The 22,795-nt window shown below is 39.6% G+C and overlaps 1 protein-coding gene and 1 long non-coding RNA gene across 3 annotated transcripts in view; both read left to right on the forward strand.

The window, feature by feature from the left end:
- The window catches only part of LOC118350833 (uncharacterized), a 38,193-nt gene extending 23,625 nt beyond the window's left edge, over positions 1 to 14,568 (forward strand). Inside the window, exons 2-4 of the long non-coding RNA XR_004805361.2 lie at positions 7,187 to 7,312; positions 10,353 to 10,415; positions 13,392 to 14,568. This is a non-coding gene — a long non-coding RNA (uncharacterized LOC118350833). The remainder of the gene's footprint in view (positions 1 to 7,186; positions 7,313 to 10,352; positions 10,416 to 13,391) is intronic.
- Positions 14,569 to 17,344: 2,776 nt separating this feature from the next.
- Positions 17,345 to 22,795, forward strand: part of ARHGAP10 (Rho GTPase activating protein 10) — a 316,861-nt gene continuing 311,410 nt past the window's right edge. The window contains exon 1 of one of the 2 annotated variants that reach the window (XM_025438802.2): positions 17,345 to 17,399. In XM_025438802.2, coding sequence (XP_025294587.1) covers positions 17,360 to 17,399 — 40 coding nt within the window. In that variant the 5' untranslated portion in view covers positions 17,345 to 17,359. Of the gene's footprint in view, positions 17,400 to 22,392; positions 22,718 to 22,795 lie in introns of those variants that run through there. The other variant, XM_049094179.1, reaches the window with a different exon arrangement.

Below are 22,795 nucleotides of genomic sequence, written 5' to 3' on the forward strand. Positions count from 1 at the left end.
TGGGCATCTGCCTTCAGCTCAGGGAGTGATCCTGGGGTCCTGGGATCAAGTCCCACATCAGGCTCTCTCTGTGGAGCCTACTTATCCCTCTGCCTATGTCTCTGCCATTCTCTCTCTGTGTCTTTCATGAATAAATAAATAAAATCTCTTAAAAAATAAAATAAAATGTTTATTTAAAACAACAGTGATACATTCATTACATATTACCATACATAACATTTTATTAAAAATATTATATTTTCCAAAACACAAAAATGTAGTGAGAAGAGGGGCATTGTTTTATATTTTCAAGTCTCTTTAATATCTAACTTAATAAAAGATAGCTGGATCCCCATATCTGTTTCCCATTCTATCAGTGCAATATGTTGTTTAAGCTGAAGTTTATAAAGAAAATCCAGCCTGACATAGATATGTTGTTGTAAAAGTGAAGAGCATTTTAATAACATTTTGGGATAATTGAGGATATTTTTCTTTGTTACAATACTCAACAGTAATAGTTTTTTTTAAGGATTTTATTTATTTATTTATTTACTTATTTGAGAGAGAGAGAGAGAGAGAGAGAGAGAGTGTCTAGGGGCAGGGGAGGAGCACAGGAAGAGGGAAAAGCAGACTCCATGCCAAGTGTGCTCCATGTGGAGCTTAATTCCAAGATCCTGAGATCATAACCTGAGCTGAAATCAAGAGTCAGATGCTTAACTGACTGAGCCACCCAGGTGCCCAATAAGTGATAGTTTCTTAAAAGCTAGTTACAATATGGTATATATTTAGTGGTTTATCTTACCCTTTAATAGATCTTTAACCCAGGCATGATTTTGTAACATTATGCTTTAGGCATTTGGAAAGTAGTTCATTGAGTTATGTAGATCTTCCTAATGTTGGCACATTTCATCACACTTTATTTAAAATATCATATTTGTTAACATACCACCAATCTCATCAGAAATTCTCTATGTTTTGGGAAGCTTGCAGTCTGACAATGGTGGCTACAAATTTCCCAAAATTCTAATTTTTGTCTGAAAGTTGAATTTTATCATTGGTAACAAATACTGTAAATTATTTTCTTAGAAGTTGCAGGCTTACTTTACATTTTCAGAAAAATGTCTGCCAAATTTTCAAGTCTAAAAAACCATAGTTTGTTTTTAACTTGTTCTTTCAATGCAAGATGAGGTTTCATTTTTAAAAGTGGCTAGTTCACGGGCACCTGAGTGGCTCATTCATTTAGGCGTCTTTCTTAGGCTCAGGTCATGATACCAGGGTCCTGGGATCAAGCCCTGCATCAGGCTCCCTGCTTGCTGAGGAACCTGCTTCTCCCTTTCCCTCTGCCACTCCCACTGCTTGTACACGCGCATGCTCTCTCTCTCAAACAAAAATTTTTTTAAAAAGTGGCTTCTTCAGCATACAATTCTTTTTTTTAAGATTTTATTTACTTATTCATGAGATACACACACACACAGAGAGAGAGAGAGAGGGAGAGAGAGAGAGAGGGAGAGACACAGGCAGAGGGAGAAGCAGGCTCCATGCAGGGAACCCAATGCAGGACTTGATCCTAAGGTCTTCAGGATCGTGCTCTGGGCTGAAAGCGGCGCTAAACTGCTGAGCCACCCAGGCTGACCTCAGCATACAATTCAAACAATCACATATGCTTTTCCTCAATACAACCATTATAGTTCTGTATGCAGAAGTGCTTTATGTATATTTCCTATTTTTGTCACACAAAACATTAAAAATATGTGTATTCAAGGGATGAAATTTAATATAAAAGTTAATTTTTACTGTTTCATTAAAGACTTTTTAAAAAAGATTTTATTTATTTATTCATGAGAGACACACAGAGAGAGAGAGAGAGAGGCAGAGACACAGGCAGAGGGAGAAGCAGGCTCCATGCAGGGAGCTGGATGTGGGACTCATCCCAGGTCTCCAGGATCACACCCTGGGCTGAAGGTGGCGCTAAACCACTGAGCCATCTGGGCTGCCCTCATCAAAGACTTCTTAAATAAAACTTTTTTTTTTTTCCTGCAAATGTGTGGTGGTGGAGGATATAGTAACTACTAGCAATTTGGTACAACGGCCTTGATTCATGCTAAAGCACTTACAATTTAGCCCATCATTGATTTTGTATGATCAGTGCAAATGTGAACATACTGGGAAAGTCAGATAAGGCTATAATATTATTAAGAGAATGTTTTTGACTTCCTGGACCCTCTGAGGTATTTTGGGTGGATCTGAGGACCACACTTTGAGAACTGATGATCTAGAATGTGAGCAGTATAAAAGCAGTGTTTCTTTTGTTTACTCTTATATTTTCAACACTGTTCTATCTAGAACAGTGCCTAGCACACAGTAGGTAATTAACAAATATTTCCTAAATGGATTAATAAAACAAAAATAAATGGGAAATGCTTTATAGAAAGCAGAATAATAATTTAGGATGTATTGCTAACATGTGCCACAAAATAGTATAAAAATCTAGTTTCATTATTACCATTTTCTTTCATAAAGAGCCCATTGACTACTAAATTATGAGCAAAAAGACTAAAGGATGTATGTGAAGGAAGAGGTGTGAAATGTACCAGAATCAGAATAAATGCAAATTTTTTCCCTCAGAAACCCAGAGCCTTCCGAGATCTTCTAGCCTAATTCCTTCATTTTTGCAATGAGAAAACATAGCAGCCTGGGAGGCTCAATGACTAGCCCAAAGTCTTAGAGTTAGCGACAGGACTAAAATACAGGACTTTTACTTTTTTTCTTATGTATAGAAATGCTGGCCAAAATAATAGCTTCTGGTGGAGTACCTTGCTCCTCCTCCAAACAGCTCAGGCTGGAGACAGGCAAAGACTGCCTGGGGAGTCAGGCTAACCCCAGGTAACTGTGAAGAGGAAAAGATTCAGGCTCTGAGAAGTAAGCCAGGGGAGCCTGATCCCTAAACGGAGGGCCTTGGAGCCATACTGGATAGTAACATGGGTTGGGCCAGAGACTGAAAAGGCCCCAACAGAGAAGAATGGCTTTGGTATTTTCCAGCAGGGAGCTATTGGCGTTTTCTATGAACTGTCCTGCACTTTTCAAGCTGTTTACCATCCCTGCCCTCCACCCACCAAATGCCAGTGAATTCCAACTCACTGTGACAACTGAAAATGCCCTGCTCATTTTCAAATGCCCACTAGAGGGCTTGTATCACCCCTGATTACCCTGACTATCATTTATCACATATGTACTAATAAACACTTCCAGATGGATATGATGGGACACAGTTTAGAGATGTTTCTCTTCCTCACAGGCTTTTTGGTTCTCCTCCCCCACCACCAGTCCTCCCCCCTACACCCACTGAATCAATAGCATTCATGCCTCCAGGACGAAGGTAAACAGCTAAGAACAAACAAGACAACTAAATTTCTGAATGGGGATTTTTGTTGTTGTTTAGTTTTCAAAGTGAGTGACTTTTATTTTTCTCTGACATTATACAATCAGTTTCTACAAAATTTTAAGATCTCCAGAGAAAATTGGAATGGAATTTTAAAATCAAAGCTGAAACAGTAGGCTTTTTATTATAACAGAGGTTTCTTAAAGGAGGAAACATAGGATTTTTTTTTTTTTTTTAAGTTTTAAATCAGTTTGAGGTTGGAGAACTCAGGGGAGATTGTTTACACCATAAGCCGATGAGTTAGGAGGTATGACGTTGTCCATGAGAAGAAAACAAAAGTTCAATCTGCTGGACGGAGCAGAGAATGTGAAGGTATGAGGCAGACGGTGCCTCAGAAAGGATCGTACCTCCCATTTGTTCTGAGTCAGCTGAGAGGACAGGAAATTTCCTAGAGGGAGACAGGAAGGACTTCAAAGCAGAGAGGATCTTCACCTTGCTTCCAGCAGGCCTCACCGAGAGGGCCCCTGCTCACCATCCAGCTGAGGCAGAGTGACCGAGGCACTCTATCCACCCTCCAGGATGCTGAGCATCCAACAGTTGTCTCCTGTTGGAGATACAGCACATGAGCAGCACATAAGTGGCAGGATGGGAGGGGCCTTGAGGCCAGGAAGGGGATGCAGACATGGGGTAGGGGAGAAAGGAGCTGACAACCAAAGACTAGAGGCCACTGCTTATCCTGGCAGATCCTGGTCCAGGTGACTCTGAGGTCAGTACAACAAACAAATTTCCAGAAAAGGAGAAAAGGAAGAGAGAGGGGCAAATTCCTGGACTGACCAAGTTTAAAAGTAAAAATTGCAAAGTTTATGGAAAAAGGTCAAGTTCTGGGCTCCTAAGTGAAAGAGGGCTTAGGAACTAAGTACAGTAATAAAGACTTCAAGATTGCAGGAAATTCATCCTTAATGCAATAGTGAATACTTACACCTTCTTTGCTTAAGCCCTTTAAATTTGCAGAAGGCACTTAGATGCCAAATATCAGCTATTTGTTTAGGGTTTGTTGTTTGTGTGGCTTTGATGACTTGGCAAACAAGTGCTCATTTTATTCTCTGTGATTGGAAATACCACTGAGGTAGCTCCTAACTATATAAAAGAGGCTGAAGATTGGTTAATTTTGTTGTTATCAATGGATGAGATATTTCAGCTGGAATCTGTCCTTTTTAAAAATCAGTGGAATATTTGCCCTCTTATACAAACTAGTTTTAAAATCAGCTGTCACTCAAAATAGACTTTAAAACAAAGACTAACAAGAGACAGAAAGGCATTACATAATGATAAAGGGATCAATTCAACACAAGTACAAGATACAGGGGCGCCTGGGTGTATCAGTGGGTTAAGCCTCTACCTAAATGTGTGATCTGAAGACATACAGCATCTAGAAGAAAACATATGTAGTAATCTCTTTGACATTAGCCTTAGCAACATTCTTCTAAAGATGTCTCTTTAGGCAAGGGAAACAAAAGCAAAAACAACAATAATAACAACAACAAACTATGGGGACTACACCAAAATAAAAAGCTTTAGCAGAGTAAGGAAACCATCAGAAAAATGAAAAGGTAACCTACTAAATGACAGAAGATACTCACAAATGAAATCTTTGATAAGGGGTTTATATACAAAGTATTTAAAGAACTTATATAGCTCAACACCAAAACAAAATAACCCCAAAATCAATCTAAAAAAATGGGCAAACGAGGGCACCTGAGCGGCTCAGTCTATTAAGTGACTGCCTTCAGCTCAGGTCATGATCTCAGAGTCCAGGGATCCAGCCTCGTGTTCAGCTCCCTGCTCAACAGAGTTTGTTTTCCTTTCTTCCTCCCCACCCCACCTTCCTCCCCTGCTTGTGCATACTCTCTCTCTCTCAAATAAATAAAATATTTTTTTAAATGGCAGAGGACCTGAATAGACTTTTCCCAAAGAAGACATATAGATGGTTACCAGGTACATAAAAAGATGCTCAATATCAGTAATCGTTAGGTAAATGCAGGGGAAAAAATGTGAGATATCACCTTACACCTGTCAGAATGGCTAGTATCAAAAAGAGAAAAAATAACAGTTTTGATGAGGATGTGGAAAAAAGAGAACTCTCATGCATTGTTGATGGGAATGTAAATACAGTGGTTTCACTGTAGAAAACAGTATGGAGGTTGCTTGATATAAAAAATAGAAATACCGGGCAGCCCCGGTGGCACAGCAGTTTAGCGCCGCCTGCAGCCCAGGGCGTCATCCTGGAGACCCTGGATCGAGTCCCACGTCAGGCTCTCTGCCTGGAGCCTGCTTCTCCCTCTGCCTGTGTCTCTGCCTCTCTCTCTCTCTCTCTCTCTCTCTCTGTGTGTCTCTATGAATAAATAAATAAAATCTTTAAAAAAATAGAAATACCATATGATCCAGTAATTCCACTACTGGCCACCTATCCAAAGAAACAAACACTAATTTGAGAAGATATATACATCCTTATGTTTATTGCAGCATTATTTACAATGGCCAAGATATGGAAGCAACCCAAGTGTCCAACAGTAGTTGAATGGATAAAGAAGAGGTGGTATATACACGCAATGGAATATTACTCAGTCATTAAAAAAAAAGAGTGAAATCTTGGGGCACCTGGGTGGTGTAGTTAGTTGAGCATCTGACTCTTGGTTTCAGGTCAGATCGTGATCTCAGGGTTATGAGATCAAGCCCTAAATCAGGCTCTGACTCAGCGTGGAGTCCCCTTGAGTTTCTCTGCCTCTCTCCCTCACAAGTGCATGTGCTCTCTCTCAAATAAATCTAAAAAAAGAGTGAAATCTTCCCATTCACAACAACATGAATGGGTCTAGAGGGTATGATGTTAAGTAAAGTAAATCAGTTAGAGAAAGACAAATACCACAAGATTTCATTATATGTGGAATCTAAAACACAAAACAAATGAATAAGCAAAGCAGAAAAGACCCATAAATGCAGAGATAAATTGGTTATTGCCAGAGGCGAGAAGGGTAGGAGGATAGGCAAAATCCTAGGTGAGGGGGATTTGGCAAAATCCTAGGTGAAGGGGATTTGGAAGTACAGGTTTCCAGTTATGGAGTAAATAAGTCACGGGAATGAAAAGTACAGCATAGAGAATATAGTCTCAATGGTATTGTAATAGTACTGTATGGTGACAGAGGGTAGTTGCCCTCGTAAGCATAGCAAATAGGGTTGTAGAATCAATATGTTGTACACCTGAAACTTATGTAATACTATATGTCAACAATACTTCAATAAAAAATAGAATTTAAAAATAAGAAAAATAAATATTAACTATCACTAAGAAAACAAGGTTTCACACCTTGTAGAGGTTTTTACATTTAGATGTCATTAACATTCAGATGTTAAATTTGGTATACATATCCAGTGTACAGACTCAGCTTGCCTGTGGAGATGACCAAAATGGGCATTTTAAAAAAAATTATTTATTTATTTATTTATTTATTTATTTATTTATTTATTTATTTATTTATTTATGATAGTCACAGAGAGAGAGAGAGAGAAGCAGAGACATAGGCAGAGGGAGAAGCAGGCTCCATGCACCAGGAGCCCGATGTGGGATTCGATCCCGGGTCTCCAGGATCGCGCCCTAGGCCAAAGGTAGGCGCCAAACCACTGCACCACCCAGGGATCCCCAAAATGGGCATTTTTATCTTACTGCATGCACTCATTCCAAGTAAACCTCAAGTTGATTTCCTTGTTTTGATACTGGTAAGAAGCTTATGTTTTACATTAGTAAATTTTGCCTTTCTCTCTTTCTCTCTCCAGAAAAGAAGAGAATTTCAGCTTGTTCTCAAAGAATACCAAAATAGTCTAAGAAAGAAAAAAAAAAAGTCTTAAGCTCTCATAAGCACATAATCAGATCTTACCATCTTTCATGGGGCCTATTGTTTGGTAAGTTGTATTTTATGTTCCAAAAGAGCAAAGTGGCAGTATTCTAATACACTTCAAGTTTTGCAACAAAGTCCTGTAAAATTTCATGTTCTCATCATTAAATACGTGGTTTTTTTAAGTGCAGCCTTATGTCTAAGTGATAAAACAAAGAAATGTGCTGAAGTTAGTCTATTTTATTACATACCTGACACCTTTTGTGGTTGAATTTGATTACTTGATTCATGAAAAAAATTTGCAAGCTTGGCTTTCTGGTCATTTTTGATAGCCTGTGGTTCATTCTGTTGCTTAGGAGCTTTGCATTCTGCTTTTTGTTTGTTGATTTGTTTTACTTTTCAATGAAAAGAAGTTGGTATCTCTAATGCTATCTATGCTTTAGTTAAGCAAAGAATCAAGAGAACATTTCTTAGTCTTCTTAATCATATTAATGTTCTCTCTGGTGAAGATGACTGAGGCCTGAATGGAGAGAGAGTTGTGAATTTAGAATTTCTTTTCCTCTTTTGATCACTCCGTTCTGTAAGTAACATATGAAACATAAAAACAAAATTCTGAGAACTAACTTCTAAAGCTCAACCTTTAGAAACCAAGAAAAAACATGACTTAAAAACTGAATATTAGTCACTGAGCATGCCAAGCAACGTATTTCTTACTCTTGTAACTACTTTTTCAAACAGGTTAAAAACTGATAAGGAGCTCTTGGGAAACTCTCATCAGTCATTGCAAAAAATAGGTTAACCCATACTAATCTGGCAAAGACTTAAAAGGCCTAAATTCCTAAAAGCATTAGGGGATATATATATATTTTTCTATTTGCTAGTATTCTGAGTAAGAGTCATTTTTGTTACAACAAATTCAGAGTTAAAATATCTTTTTATTCATGTGATATGTTCTGTGAGCATATTTGCAGCCTATAAAAGAGAAGGTTACTTAAGCTGACACTGCAGAACATTGCAGGAAGTGTTGATTAGAATTTGCACATTTGTTCTGAGTTTGTGAATTCCAAACAGGTTTGCTAAGAGAGAAGCAGTGGCTTTTTCACAACTGCTCAGCTCTAGATTATGGCTACCTTTGTGTGTTTCCTATGTAGTGAGAGCTGAAATATTTCACATAAGCTTTTTCTGCATAGGCTTTATCCATCATGTCTCAAAAATCTTAGTAGTTATACATTCCAGTTATACTTTAATGAATCAGCATGACTAATCTGTTCAAAGGTGCTTTTCTTTTCAGCTGACAACACATTCTAGAAAAAAATATTGAGGGGGTGCCTGGATGGCTCAGTCAGTTGTGCACGGGCTCTTGGTTCCGGCTCAGGTCATGATCTCAGGGTCATGATTTCAGGAGTGAGATCAAGTCCCAGGCCTGGGTCCACACTCAGTGGGGATTCCGAAGATTCTCTTCTTTTTGCCCCTGCTCACACATGCTTTCTCTCCTTCTCTCTCTCCAAATAAACAAATCTTTAAAAAAAAAAAAAAAAGAAAAGAAAAAGAATATTGAGGAGAGACTGAAAGAGGAAGACAGTTTATTTTAAAAAAGGAGATGGGGGGAGAAAAAAAGGAGATAGGGGATCCCTGGGTGGCTCAGTGGTTCAGCGCCTGCCTTCGGCCCAGGGCCTGATCCTGGAGTCCCAGGATTGAGTCCCACATCAGGCTCCCTGCTTCTCCCTCTGCCTGTGTTTCTGCTTCTGTCTCTGTGTCTCTTATTAATAAATAAATAAAATCTTTTTAAAAAATAAAATAAAATAATTAAAAAGGAGATAAAGAGCGCCATTTATAGGGTTCAGTGTTTCTTAAAGACCTTGAGTTTATTTGCTTTCATGAGTCTCTTCCTTAAGAACTGTGTATTCTTGGGCTTAGTGATTTAGTGTCGCCTTCAGCCCAGAGCATGATCCTGGAGACCCAGGATCGAGTCCCACATCAGGCTCCCTGCATGGGGCCTGCTTCTCCCTCTGTGTGTGTGTGTGTGTGTGTGTGTGTGTGTGTGTGTCTAATTTAAAAAAAAAAGAACTGTGTATTCTTTAGTTATATTTAAGGATGGGAGAGGCAAGTTAATAAAGGGAAATTGTCATCACTCCTACCAACTCACTCTATACCATATTCAGAATATCTCAGTGGGATGGTTTCTAAGGCTATACCTCACCTTTAACAGAAATATGCATAAGACAGGGAAAGACAAAAATCACTATGGTGGCTTAATCATTACAGAAGGCTTCCAGAAATAATATTTCAAATTGTCCCCTTGGTACCCTTGAGATTTTACATCTTGGGACAAGGTTGCAGATGACCCTTCCTTGAGAGAAGGGTCACTGTGAAAGGGGAGGTGGGTAGGAGAACTTGCAAAATGTTTTTTTGGATAGACCAGTTTTAGGAAAAAGGACAAATGAAAGTTGAGGATCTGGAAATAAAATTTCCCCTGACAACAGTGCTCCTTGGAAAGTATTCACATACTTGTGAGTGTTTCTATAACTCAGATTAAAGACTATTATCTTTTTTTTTTTTTTTTAGATTTTATTTATTTGAGAGTGAGAGAGAGCACGAGCAGGGGAGGGGCAGAGAGAGAAGGAGAAGCAGGCACCTCTCTGAGCAGGGAGCCTGATGTGGGACTCTATCCCAGGACCCTAGGATCATGACCTGAGCCGATGGCTGATGCTTAACCAATTGAACCACCCAGGCACCCAAAGACTACTGTCCTAAATAATCCCAGTAGGGAAGAAAAAGGTATTTTAAAACACCAAGAGTGACTGCAGAGGCACTCCCTTACAGAGCCCAAAATATGAAATGATGGATAGATGTGTACATTTACATAAATACTAGAGAGCAGCATGACCCTTGAATAATAAAACTGGGAAAAGCAGAATCCATGATGAACTTAGAAATGTGAAAAATACTTTTAAAAAGAGGAGGGTGGGTGATGATGGAGGGCCCTTGTAAGGTCATGTTCATAGCAAGAACAAAACCATAAAGCCTGAGGAAAGATGATGTAATGTTAAAAGATAATAGAGAAAGCAGAACTAACCAATGTCTCTTTTTCTCCATTCTTCTCTCAGTAATTATCTTCATATGAAAAGGGTAAAAAAGTAATGGTAGGAGGGACCATAAATGCAACGAAGGTAAGAAACAGTTAAGTTAATTGAATTATTTTAATGAGTTTGTTTTTATGCCCAGATAAATTGTGTCCTGAGATATTTAGAGAACTTGTAGTTGTAATCATGTAACCACAGTTAACAATATTAGAAAATAATTTTAGAAATAGAAAGTCAGCATAGATTCACTAAGAATCAATGCTGTCAGGGACGCCTGGGTGGCTTAGTGGTTGTGCATCTGCCTTTGGCTGAGGACGTGATTCCAGAGTCCCAGGATTCAGTCTCACTTTGGGCTTCTCCTTCTGCCTGTGTCTCTGCCTCTCTCTCTCTCTGTGTCTCTCACGAATAAATAAATTGTAAAAAAAAATCAATACTGTCAAACAAATCTTACATCTAAGAACTTATTACTCAACTTAAGACCTAGTCTTTGTATCTTTTTCATTTAACATTATATTTGAGCATTTCTTTAAAATTTCTTATTAAATATTCTTCTATACTATAATTTTAGATAGCTACATACGTAGCTCAATTGTTTGAATATATCCTAAATTGCTTAACCAGCCCACCATGGTCAAGTTTTGACTATTTCACATTTTTGGCTTTTAAAACCCATGCTAGAATTAAGATCATTTAACATAAAGCTTTATAAATTACTATTTTTAAATTTTTAGGTAAAATTCCCAGAAGGGAAATAAATGAATCAATGGTATCATATATCTTTTTTTTATATAAAATGGCATTATATTTCAAAGGCCATTTAATAAGTATCACCAAAATTGCTTCCAGAAAGAAGTACCTATTTATATTATCAACAACAATATATGAATAACTATTTTTCCAACCCTTATAATTACTGGGAGATTTTGGTAGAAAAACTTCATATTGGTGATTTTTTTTTATTGTGGTAAAATATACACACCATATAATTTACTATCTTAATCACTTTTTAAAAAAGATTTTATTTATTTATTCATGATAGACATAGAGAGAAAGAGAGAGAAAGAGGCAGAGACACAGGCACAGGGAGAAGCAGGCTCCATCCCTGGAGCCTGACGTGGGACTTAATCCCGGGACTCCAGGATCACGTCCTGGGCCAAAGGCAGGTGCTAAACCTCTGAGCCACCCAGGGATCCCCCCTTAATCACTTTTAAGTATATAATTCAGTAGCATTGAGTATATTCATAATATACAACCGATACCACTACTTCCGGAACTCTTTCATCATCCCAGACAGAAACTCAGTATCCATTAAACAAAGAAAAATTTAAAAGTAATATTAAAAAATATTGCCATTATCTTGCTCTGTTATTCAATCCCATCAGCAATACTCTTCCCCCTTCCTAATATCTTAGAATTCTTCTGTATTAGAATAGGACAGGCTGTACCATGGTAGCAAATCCAAAATCCTGTGGCTTACACAACAAGAATTTATTCTTCACTCAAGTTACATATTTGATGCCAGTCAGCAAGTATACCTGCTTCTCAGTCTTTCAGAGGTTCAGGCTAATGGAGACCCGATCATGTAATTGCTTAATAGTTTGCATGATTGCTGAGGCAGGGCAAGAAAGTGTGAGCTTTGAGGCAGCAGTCAAATGCTTAATGGCACATGCCACTTAATAAGAACTTGGTTACGACTAATAACACAGTGGAGGGTGACAATACATTCCTCCCATGCTACCTAAAAGAAAATTATGTATGGGTGACCACTAGAAGTTCTACATCTTTCTTTGTACCCTTATTGATATATTTAAATTTTTGCACTTATTATCCCATAAGTGAAGCCCGCACATTGATGTTTCATCTTTTTTTTTTTTTTTTTTTTTTTTTTTTTTTTTTTTTTTTTTAATTTTTATTTATTTATGATAGTTACACACACACAGAGAGAGAGAGAGGCGCAGAGACACAGGCAGAGGGAGAAGCAGGCTCCATGCACCGGGAGCCCGACGTGGGATTCGATCCCGGGTCTCCAGGATCGCGCCCTGGGCCAAAGGCAGGCGCCAAACCGCTGCGCCACCCAGGGATCCCTGATGTTTCATCTTATGTAATGCCATAAGAAATCCTAGAATAAGTAGGGACTCCTGGGTACCTCAGCGGTTGAGCATCTGCCTTTGGCTCAGGGTGTGATCCCAGAGTCCTGGGACTGAGTTCCACACATGGCTTCCTGCAGGGAGCCTGCTTCTCCCTCTGCCTGTGTCTCTGCCTCTCTCTCTGTGTCTCTCATGAATAAATAAATAAAATCTTTTAAAAATATCCTAGAATAAGTGAAACAATTAATTTAGAAGAATAGTAATTTGGTCTAAGGGAAAAGTCCATGTCATGGAGTAATATTTAAATGCTCTGCTATGGCTAACATATTAAATTACCATCTTTGGGCCCAGGTTTCTTCATAAATTCTAACTTTTGAAGTAGATGCTAAACTTTTTAGTGGCATTGGGCCCTCTGGTTTTCATGTGGTTAGGCATGTCACTGTGCATACCCCTTGGAAGATAAGAAATACTGACAAACATTTGACAAGTTCATTAGCAACGTTTTTGAGAAATGGGAAATCAGAATTTAATGTTTCACTAGACATGCACTCTTTTAGCTCATTTCTGCCAATTTTTTTTTATACAAAAAAATAGTTAGCAAACAGTAGAGTATTAGGTTATGTAACTATAGCCATAGAGTTCAGACCACTGTCTATATGCTCTAGGGCAGCTCTAGTAAATCCTCATTTCCTTATTTATTTATTTATTTAAAGATTTTATTTGTTCATTCATGAGAGACACAGAGAGAGGCAGAGACACAAGCAGAGGGAGAAGCAGGCTCCACAAAGGGAGCCCAGTGTGGGATCTGCAGGGCTTGATCCTGGGACTCTAGAATAATGCCCAGGCCGAAGGCAGATGCCAAACCACTGAACCATCCAGGAATCTCCCCTCATTTCCTTTTATATATTATATTTAACCTGAAGTTTTCATGCATCATGTTGACCCTGATGACCTGGCAACTTCATTTATCTTGTAGGTTCCCGCATTGGTCATTCTAAAATTGGCTGATACATCAAACAGCAAGAGTAGCAGTGTAAACTACTCTGATGGCCACTGGAAAGAGTAACTGTCCCTACCTGATCATATCCCAGGGAGCTTCATTGTCCTGATAAGTGCCCTTCTTGAAAGTGTGTTGGTTACATTGCTTCTGCAAAGGTCAAAGAGAGATAGGTTATCCTTGGTCACCTTTCAGATTTTCTACTTGTCAAAGTAAGAACTCTGTTCACTGTACGTGTGTCTCATGCACTTCTAGGTGAGACTATGGCAGGAGATCACATGCAGGGTAGATCCAGGAACTCATGTTGGCTTAATTTGAAAAAAAATCTTTTCAGTTGTTAGGGTGCCTGAGTGGCTCATTTGGTTGAGCATCTGACTCTTGACTTCAGTTCAGGTCTTGATCTAGGGTTGTGTGAGTTCAAGCCCTCCACTGGGTTCTGTGCTGGGTGTGGAGCCTACAAAAACAAACAAACAAAAACTTTTGAATGCAATTATTTATCGTAAAATTCTATTTAAAAAGTGACACATCCAGGAGAAAATTGTGAAAGGACAACAGCTTGCATGCCAGCCTTGGAACAAGAAGCTGGATAGCCTGCCAGGCAGCAGGTCTCTTTTGACACTCTTGGCTGGAACAGATGAACTCTGTTTCTTCTGTCAGTGCTTTGCTATGCTTTAGAGTCAAAGTCCTGGGAAAAAGAGTCTGGTTAGCTGAGCTTAGGGCATGTGCCCTGCCCTTGGCAGTGGCAGATCTGAGAGGAAGGATTAGCAGAAGGAATCTCCAGGGATCTCTTTGGATTCCCTAGTGTGAGGCAGGCACATGAATTTTACCAAGACTTTGTGCTATGTGGGAAAATAATTACCCAGGTGAAAATCAGGGTGCTTTTGGGAAGTGGGAATGAAGGCCAAGCATCCAAAAATGCCATTATCTACCACTAAGAGCAAAAAAAGTGATCATGGGATGCCTGAGTGGCTCAGTGGTTGAGCATCTGACTTTGGCTCAGGGCATGATCCCAGGGTCCAGGATCGAGTCCCACATCAGGCTTCCTGGAAGGAGCCCACTTCTCCCTCTGCTGTGTCTCTGCCTCCCTCTCTGTGTCTCTCATGAATAAATAAATAAATAAAATATTTTAAAAAGTGATCATTTTAATGGCATTAAAACCCATGTACTCATGAATCTGTTGAGTTGATATGTACTGATTTATTTTACGATTTTCCAGTTGTTAGATTGCTTCCTTTTGTTTTCTATCCTTCAATAAATAGTCCTAAGCACATACATTAAAAACAAATATTTTCTTAGGACAAATTACCAGGTCTGGAATTATTGGGTCAAAAGATAACATGAGTATTTAAACTTTTTCATTTTCTATTTTACTGAAGTGCTGATGGACTCAGAAAGTGTAGCTCTGATCATTGTAGATTGGCTTTCCAGTGACTGGATAATTGCCCAGTTGAGGTTCACCCTGTGAAACTTCTCTCTGGGTAGTAGCAGGGGCATTTGCAGTCCTGGGAAAAATACATTCTTTAGAGATCTCCTTTTTCCTTCTACTAACACTTTTAAAAAAATATTCATTGCTATCTGGATCAAATGAAGTACAAGGTCTCTACTTTGGTCAATTGATTCACATGTTATAGAAAGGAGGGCAGTGTTTGTCTGAGAGATCTGTGGGCAGTGGGGAGTGCCTACTGATATACGTCAGCATATAAAACATAATTATATATATTATAATTATAATGTTATTATATAATATATAATATACCTAGCTCCCTCTTCTCCATGCCAAGTCTCTCCGAATCTAGGGGCAGGAAAAGCAGTGGATTTCGCTGACAGGGCATTCTACCCAAGGAAGGTACTGGTTTTGTGTCTTGACCCACATCTTTTTGAGCCAGGTTCTTCTAACTCCAAAGCTAGAAGAGTCCTAGATTTCTTCAGAAGATTTTAACTTATATGTAAGGGAATTGGAAAAATCCCTCCTATAGCCCCCCTGCCATATTCATTTCCCATTTCTCCACCCTGACTTTCCTGGGGATGTCCACTTTTTAGCCAGGCTCCCAGGGTGCCCGGACCAGGCAGCAATGTGTTTTGTTTATAATTCTCCCTATGCCACTTATTCTCCATGGCTAGTGTACACCAGATTGTAGAGGCCTGGAGACTAGGAATGGTCTCACCTTGGTATTTCTTGCAGCACTTTCCACAGTGTCTTGCTCATTCCAGGTACTTAATATTTGCTCTTTTTTTTTTTTTAGATTTTATTTATTTATATGAGAGAGAGAGAGCAAGTCAGCATGGGAGGGGCAGAGCGAGAGCAAGAGTGAGAGGGAGAGAGAGAGCGAGAGGGAGAGGGAGAGGGAGAAACAGATTCCCCGCTGAGGAGGGAGCCCAACACAAGGCAGGATCCCAGGACCCTGAGATCATGACCTGAGCCTAAGTCAGATGCTTTAAGTGAATGAGCCACCCAGGCATCCCAATATTTGTTGTCTTAAGTGGAATAGTTCTGGTACTTTCTTGAGGTCTAAATTCTTCCAAGTTGTGTCTCAAGGTGCTAGAAAAGGTGAACATCCCCTAAAAACAATCAGGAAATCCTAGAGGGTTTCTGAACCCCATGCTGAGTGTTCTGGAAGAAAAGAGCTAAGCCTGGTGCAGTTGCAGATGGATGGGTACTTATTCCCTTTTCAGGGGTCAGCCCATGATGCTTGAGCCAGACAGCCTTTTTCAATTTCTTTCTCTTTCTTCTCTTTCTTCTCTTTCTTTTCTTTCTTTCTTTCTTTCTTTCTTTCTTTCTTTCTTTCTTTCTTTCTTTCTTTCTTTCTTTTTCTTCTTCTTCTTTCTTTCTTTCTTTCTTTCTTTCTTTCTTTCTCTCTCTCTCTCTCTCTTTCTCTCTCTCTCTCTCTTTCTTTCTTTCTTTCTCTTTCTTTCTTTAAAGATTTTATTTATTGGGGCACCTGGATGGCTCAGTGGATGGGTGTCTGCCTTTGGCTTGGGTTGTGATCCCAGGATCCTGGGATTGAGTTCTGCATGGAGCTCCCCGCAGGGAGCCTGCTTCTCCCCCTGCCTATGTCTCTGCCTCTCTCATGAATAAAATAAAATATTTTTAAAAAGATTTTATTTATTTACTCATAAGAAACACAGAGACATCCCAGCCTTTTTCAGTTTCTTGTACTCGGTCTCTGACCAAAGTTTCACTGGGCATGTTTCTCCCTTCTCTAGATCATATCCTCTTCACCTGTACCCATTAACTCCTCATCCATCAGCTGTCACTCAGCTCTATGGTTAATTCCTCACTTACATCTCAGAAAAGGCCAAATTCATTTTGTATATAGTATCATGTACAGCTCTTTCCTAACACTTATCAGTGATTTTGTTTAATATTTATATTTGTAATTATTTGATATGTTCTCTCTCTCTGACTGGAGAATATTAATCCATGAGGGCATGAATTATTTCCTTCACAAAAGTGCTTGTTTTGTTTACTGTTGTCTTCTTAGTTCTAGGGTCCTCCCTGGCATATAGTGGGTACTCTCAATATTAGAGGCATGAGTAATAGTTTCCCCACAGCACACACATGTATCCACAGCACCCCTGGAAAATACAGAGTATATTCAGGGTTGTCCAGAAAAACAGAACCAACCAATGGAATACATAAATATATATGTTTTTATTGTGGTATAAATATATGTATTATTTCTGTTGTAGTATATCACACATAATGTAAAGTCTACCATTTTAGCCATTCTAAGCGTACAGGTAAGTGGGATTAAGTATATTTACATTGTTGTACAACTTTTACCATTATATTTTATAGATCATTAGTTTGCATACTTATTGTATAGCATCTTCATATCTTGGATATGAAGCTTGAAGGATATATATACACAATACTGAGAAGTCCCACAGTCTTCTTCTTCTTGCAAGCTGAAGAACCAGGAAAGCTGGTGGTATAATCCCAGGCCATGTCTGAAGCAGGAGAACCAGGAGCACCAATATCTGAGGGTAGGAGAGGATGGACATGTCAACTCAAAAAGAAAGAAGGCATTTGCTCTTTCTCTGCCTTTTTCTTTATTTTGGCCCTCAATGGATTGTAAGATGCCTACCTGCATTGGTCACCCCCACTCAAAGGGTGGCCCACAACCTGGGCTACTTGGCATTTCCCCCACCTCTGCCTTAGTTGATCATTTGAGGGAGAAGCCTCTAGGTTTAACCGGGATAGAGCATGGCAGTCTCTTAAACTGGTTTGATGCCCAGATTGAAGTAGATGTGATAGGGGAGCATCTTTTAGTGCAGGAAGTGACATTGTTTATAGATAAATCTGGAAATGGTGAAGCCATTCAATTCTCACAAAGGAAGCTTCCAAGAAGCTAAAGTCAATACTTGGCTGATGCAGAGCTGAGAAAAATCACAGAAAAATGAAGTCGTAATAAGTCTACAGAAGACTGTCCTCTCTCTTCAGGGAGGATTTTAGTGATATGACCAATAATTTCTTGTTTACATTATTTTGGCATTTCCCCCCTTAATACTTGTGAGGAAAAGCAGCCTGATACAGTCTGAAAGACACCCAAAGATTTATCTTTGCTTTTCTTCTCTCTCTTTTTTTTTTTTTTTTGCTTTTCTTCTCTTTATATCATTTACATTTTGCCATAGCTGTAACTTATATACCTCACTCATAAGGTGTCAGCCTGCAGCAGAGATTGCTAAGTTCCTGCTCAAAATCTATATTGTCCTTTTTCTCTTTGTAAGAAAATTCAAGTTTCATTTAGGTGGCAGTGTCCTTGGATAAAATACCACATTTTCCATTTTCCCTTGCAGTGAAGTATGGCCATGTGACTAAGTTCTGGCTAATGAGATGAAAAGCAGAAATGTCTAAGACCTGCAGGAAGGCGAACAAAATGCTGACTCAGCTGGTGGGGGGCGGGGGAACAATGCACACTTTTATCCTTTCCGGTCCTCCTTCACAGAGGAAGCTCTGGGAGCCACCATGTATTATGAGGTGAAACTGAGGATGGAGCCCAGTGCTTCCCTGGCAACTGTAGAATCATATCAGACTATTTACTTCTGGACTTTTACATGAGAGAGTAATTTAAACTATGTTATTTTGGATTTTCTGTTACAGTGTGTCTGAACCTAATTCTAACTGACTCAGCCTGAAACATATCCAAAGATTGAGTAGAACCCACATTTGACTTTATAGGTGGGAACATTGTTACTCATCAGGGAAGACAACATTGTACATAGCAGAACCAACATAAAGAGGTTCATCTGTATTAACCTCTACTTTACCTAGACTGGAACCTGACCAATTTGCATTGTTTCAAATACTTAACTAATCCAAGCACTCAGCAAAGCATGACAATGCTTACCTGACATACATACTTGAATGTCTCCCAGGCACCTAAAACTTAATGAGTCTGAAACTGCAACTCATCTTGTCCATCCCAGTCAACATCAATTAGCACCACCACATCGACTTCTTATCCCATGTTTTCCTTTCCATTCCTTTGCTGAATGTTTAGTAAAGTTCATATCCACCCACATTACTTATCATGATAATAGCCTGGGGGGCCATCTTTGACACCTTCATCATTTCTAATATCCAGGCCATTGTCAACTCCCAGAATCTCCCTCTACAATATATTTTGATCTGTTTCTGTCTCCATTGCTGCTTAGAGGGTAAAGCTATACCATTTCTTGCCCAGATGACTCCAAAAGTTGTCCCTCTAGACTCCCATTCTCCACACACCAGCTAGAGAGAAAACACAAACCAGATCACATCACCATCATGCTGAATATTCTTCAAAGGCTCCCAATAGCATTACAATACAATCCAAAATCCTAAATATGGTCTATGAGGCTCTGTGCCATCTGGCCCCTGCCTGCCCTCTTACCACCCTGTGCTGCCTTGAGCCAGTTTCTCTCACCTAGGTATGCTTCAGTCACCTGACCTCTCTCTCCAACCCCCCCTTTTTTTAAAAAAATATTTATTTATTTGTGAGACATGCAGAGAGGCAGAGATATAGGCAGAGGGAGAAGCAGGCTCCCTGTGCAGAGCCTGATGTGGGACTCAATTCTAGGACCCCAGGATGGCGACCTAAGCCAAAGGCAGATGCTCAACCCCTGAGCCACCCAGGTGCCCCACCCACCTGACCTCTTTTGTCTCTCGAATATACCAGACTCTCTCCCATTCCAGAGGCTTGCACAGGCTGCTTCTCTGCCTGGACTACTCTGCTCTCAAAGCCCCCTATGTAATGATTAATTCTTACTGATTCTTCTGGTCACTGATTAAATGACACTTCTCATTAAATCTTCCTGACTCTGCTCTAGATTTACATCAGGTCCTCAATTATAATTTCTCATGCACTCTTTAACTGTATGGCAATTTCACTTTAAATTAGATATATATTTGTGTGTATGTGTTTTTTTCCTTTTTGTTATTGTTGTTGTTTGCTTGTTTTTTGGGGGGGGAGGGGGGAGGGGTACTGTGTCAATTTCCCTCCAGAGAACAAAAGCACAGTAAGGATAGATACTGTTTGTTTAGTGTCTTGCTGTATCACCAACCTAGCATAGTACATAGTTCATATAGAAACTTTACAAATATTTGTGGGAAGAATGAATGAACAAAAATGAGACCTAGGAACTCAGTAGTATCTGCTTTTGTAATCATTTTCCTTGAATTCTGTCTTATGTGATTTTAGTAGAGTAGACCCCCCCTGCCTCCCCATCCCCCACTTTTCCAGTACTGATGGAATGTAATCTTCATCTCCTCTTCCTCCTCTCTCTTTTCAGCCTACCCTCCCAACCCCCTCCTTCTCCTGATCATCAGTATTACAACTTTCAGCAGTGACTTTACAAAAACAATTTTATTAAATCTTCTCAACCAACTTGCAGTTGCAAAGTCATCATCTATCTCCATGCTATGGATGGCAAGCCTGAGATTTAGAGAAAATTTACCTTTGCTAAGCTGGTACAACTACTAAGTAGTGAAGGTGACTAGGAGTCCCTAAATTTCTAACTTTCCATTTTACCATAAGGTTTCCCTTCACTTGGCCATACTTCTAATGCATTTCACAGTTACTGATAATCTCTACCAAGCATAGTACAAGATGTAATTGAATAAACTAAACTAGGCCCTTCCACGTTTGGTGATCACAGTAGACCTTTGAGTATTGAATTAAGCCTACTTCTCCCTCTGCGTGTGTCTCTGCCTCTCTCTCTCTGTGTCTCTATGAATAAACAAAATCTTTAAAAAAAATTAAAATTCATATTCACTGGCTCTTTAACACCGTGTGTGTGTATAAAGACAGAAATAACAATGTTTTTGTGATGTTGTAAAATTATTTTAAACAACTCATTTTGCTCCAAATATCTAAATATCTTCAGAACTGGCCACAGTGAATGAACCAGAGGTTTTTTTTTTAATTTTTTAAGACTTTATTTATTTATTCATGAGAGATAGAGAGAGAGAGAGGCAAAGACACAGGCAGAGAGAGAAGCAGGCTCCACACAGGGAGCCCGATGTGGGACTCCATCCCAGGTCTCCAGGATCACACCCTGGGCTGAAGACGGTGCTAAACCACTGAGCCACCTGGGCTGCCCTGAACCAGAGTTTTTGTGGCTGGGTGTAGAAAGTGGAAAGAGAGGCACTTCTGGAGCAGCCCCGCCCCCTTTTAAAATCTTTGTCATTGAGACGTTTCACATATCAAAAGAAAATCACCCATTTAAAGTGAACAGCTTCATAATTTTCAGTATAGAGTTGTGCAATCATTACCAAAATCTAAGTTTAAATTACTTTCACCATCCCCAAAGGAAACCCTTACTCTATCTCCCACACCAACCATCCAGCCTCTGGCAACAACTAATTACTTTCTGTCTCTATAGAGACAGATTTCTGGCCATCTGACATGAATTGAATAATATATGTGGTCTTTTGTGACTGTCTTCTTTCACTCAGCACAGTGTTTTCAAGGTTCCTTGTGTTGTAGGATGCATCAGTATTCAATTTTTTTCTATTAATATTCCATTAGTAGATTAATATTCTGCTGTATGGATACAGACATTGTCTTTAGCCACTCCTCACCACTTGATTGACATTAGGGTTGATTCCACTTTTTGGCTATTATGAACATTTGTGCATACCTATGATTTCCTTTGTCTTGGGGTACACCTAGGGAGTGGAGTTGCTGGCTCACATGTTAACTTTATGATTAACACATTTAGGTGTGTCAGCAGCCCCTCTTTAGGAGGATAACTTCAGGGTTTTGTCCAGAGGATTGCCTGTCGGTCTGTTTGTTTTGACAGGTCCTTACTGTTTGTTAACATCCCTTCTATTCTTGTGTCTTTCCGTCTTTATTTGCCTCTTCTGTTCTCTTCTCTGTAGAATCCAGCCCCCTGCTGATTTTAGCAGGAACACAAAGCCTCAAACTTTAGCCTCAAAGTTATCTGTAAAACATTTTGAACTGTCTGGCAGATGGACATTAAAGCAATAATGTTTATCTGTTTTTCTGTGGGTCCCCTGCACGCGGTGCTATTTTGTAACAAAAGAAGTCATTGAGTAGGAGGCTTATTTAACTTGTTCCTGAGGGTTACACTCCTACAACATGCTGTCCAAACAGACCTGTAATTACCCAGAGCTGAGTCTGAACGTTTTAAAGAGTCTGTTTGAAGTTTCTTGGTGTATATTAACATCTTTAGTAAACCTGTATATATAAACATACGTTGTGGGCTTGTAAAAAAAAATGCATGTAGAGTTCCTGGTGTGTGCCTGCCACATAAGAATTGCTTACTAAATTGTTAGTTGCCATTATAAAAAGTTACTGCAGTGAACTGATTTCTTTTAGGTATAAATTCAGTTACTTAAAAAGTCTTAACTTTTCTGGAGACCTATCTGAGTTCTGTTTCAGAACACACAGAATGCTTTTCCATGTGTGCTGACATAAATTCTCCTCTGATCGTCACCCCCACCTCGTGAAACCTGGCATTTGTTTTCCAGGGGTTATTTTGAGAACAGTAAGGATCCTCTCCACCTACCCAAGCAAATTTAATCTGAATACAACAGAGACAACTTTTTCAGTAGTTTATCCACCGTGTCCCTCCGTCCAAATTGATCGATGTGGATGCGCAGAAGTGTAATAAGAGCTCTCGGCCCCCAAACTCTTCCTGCCCGTGCAAAGCTTTCGATGAAAGCAGAGATTTAGCCCGCATTTTCCTTGACACGGGGAACCGGAATGGGGAAAAGCGAGCCCGGCGTGCGGAACGTTCGCAGCTCCCAGGATAAAGGAGATCAAGGAGTCAGTCGTTTCCCCGGGCAAGTCAGACCGGTGAGTTGCCGTCTCCCGGGGGCTACAGGGCGGCCCTTCCCGGTCCGGGTCGAGCTCCCGGCCTCGCGGAGCCGACCC

This window comes from Canis lupus, chromosome 15, assembly GCF_003254725.2.
Source record: "Canis lupus dingo isolate Sandy chromosome 15, ASM325472v2, whole genome shotgun sequence".
Lineage (NCBI taxonomy): Eukaryota > Metazoa > Chordata > Mammalia > Carnivora > Canidae > Canis > Canis lupus.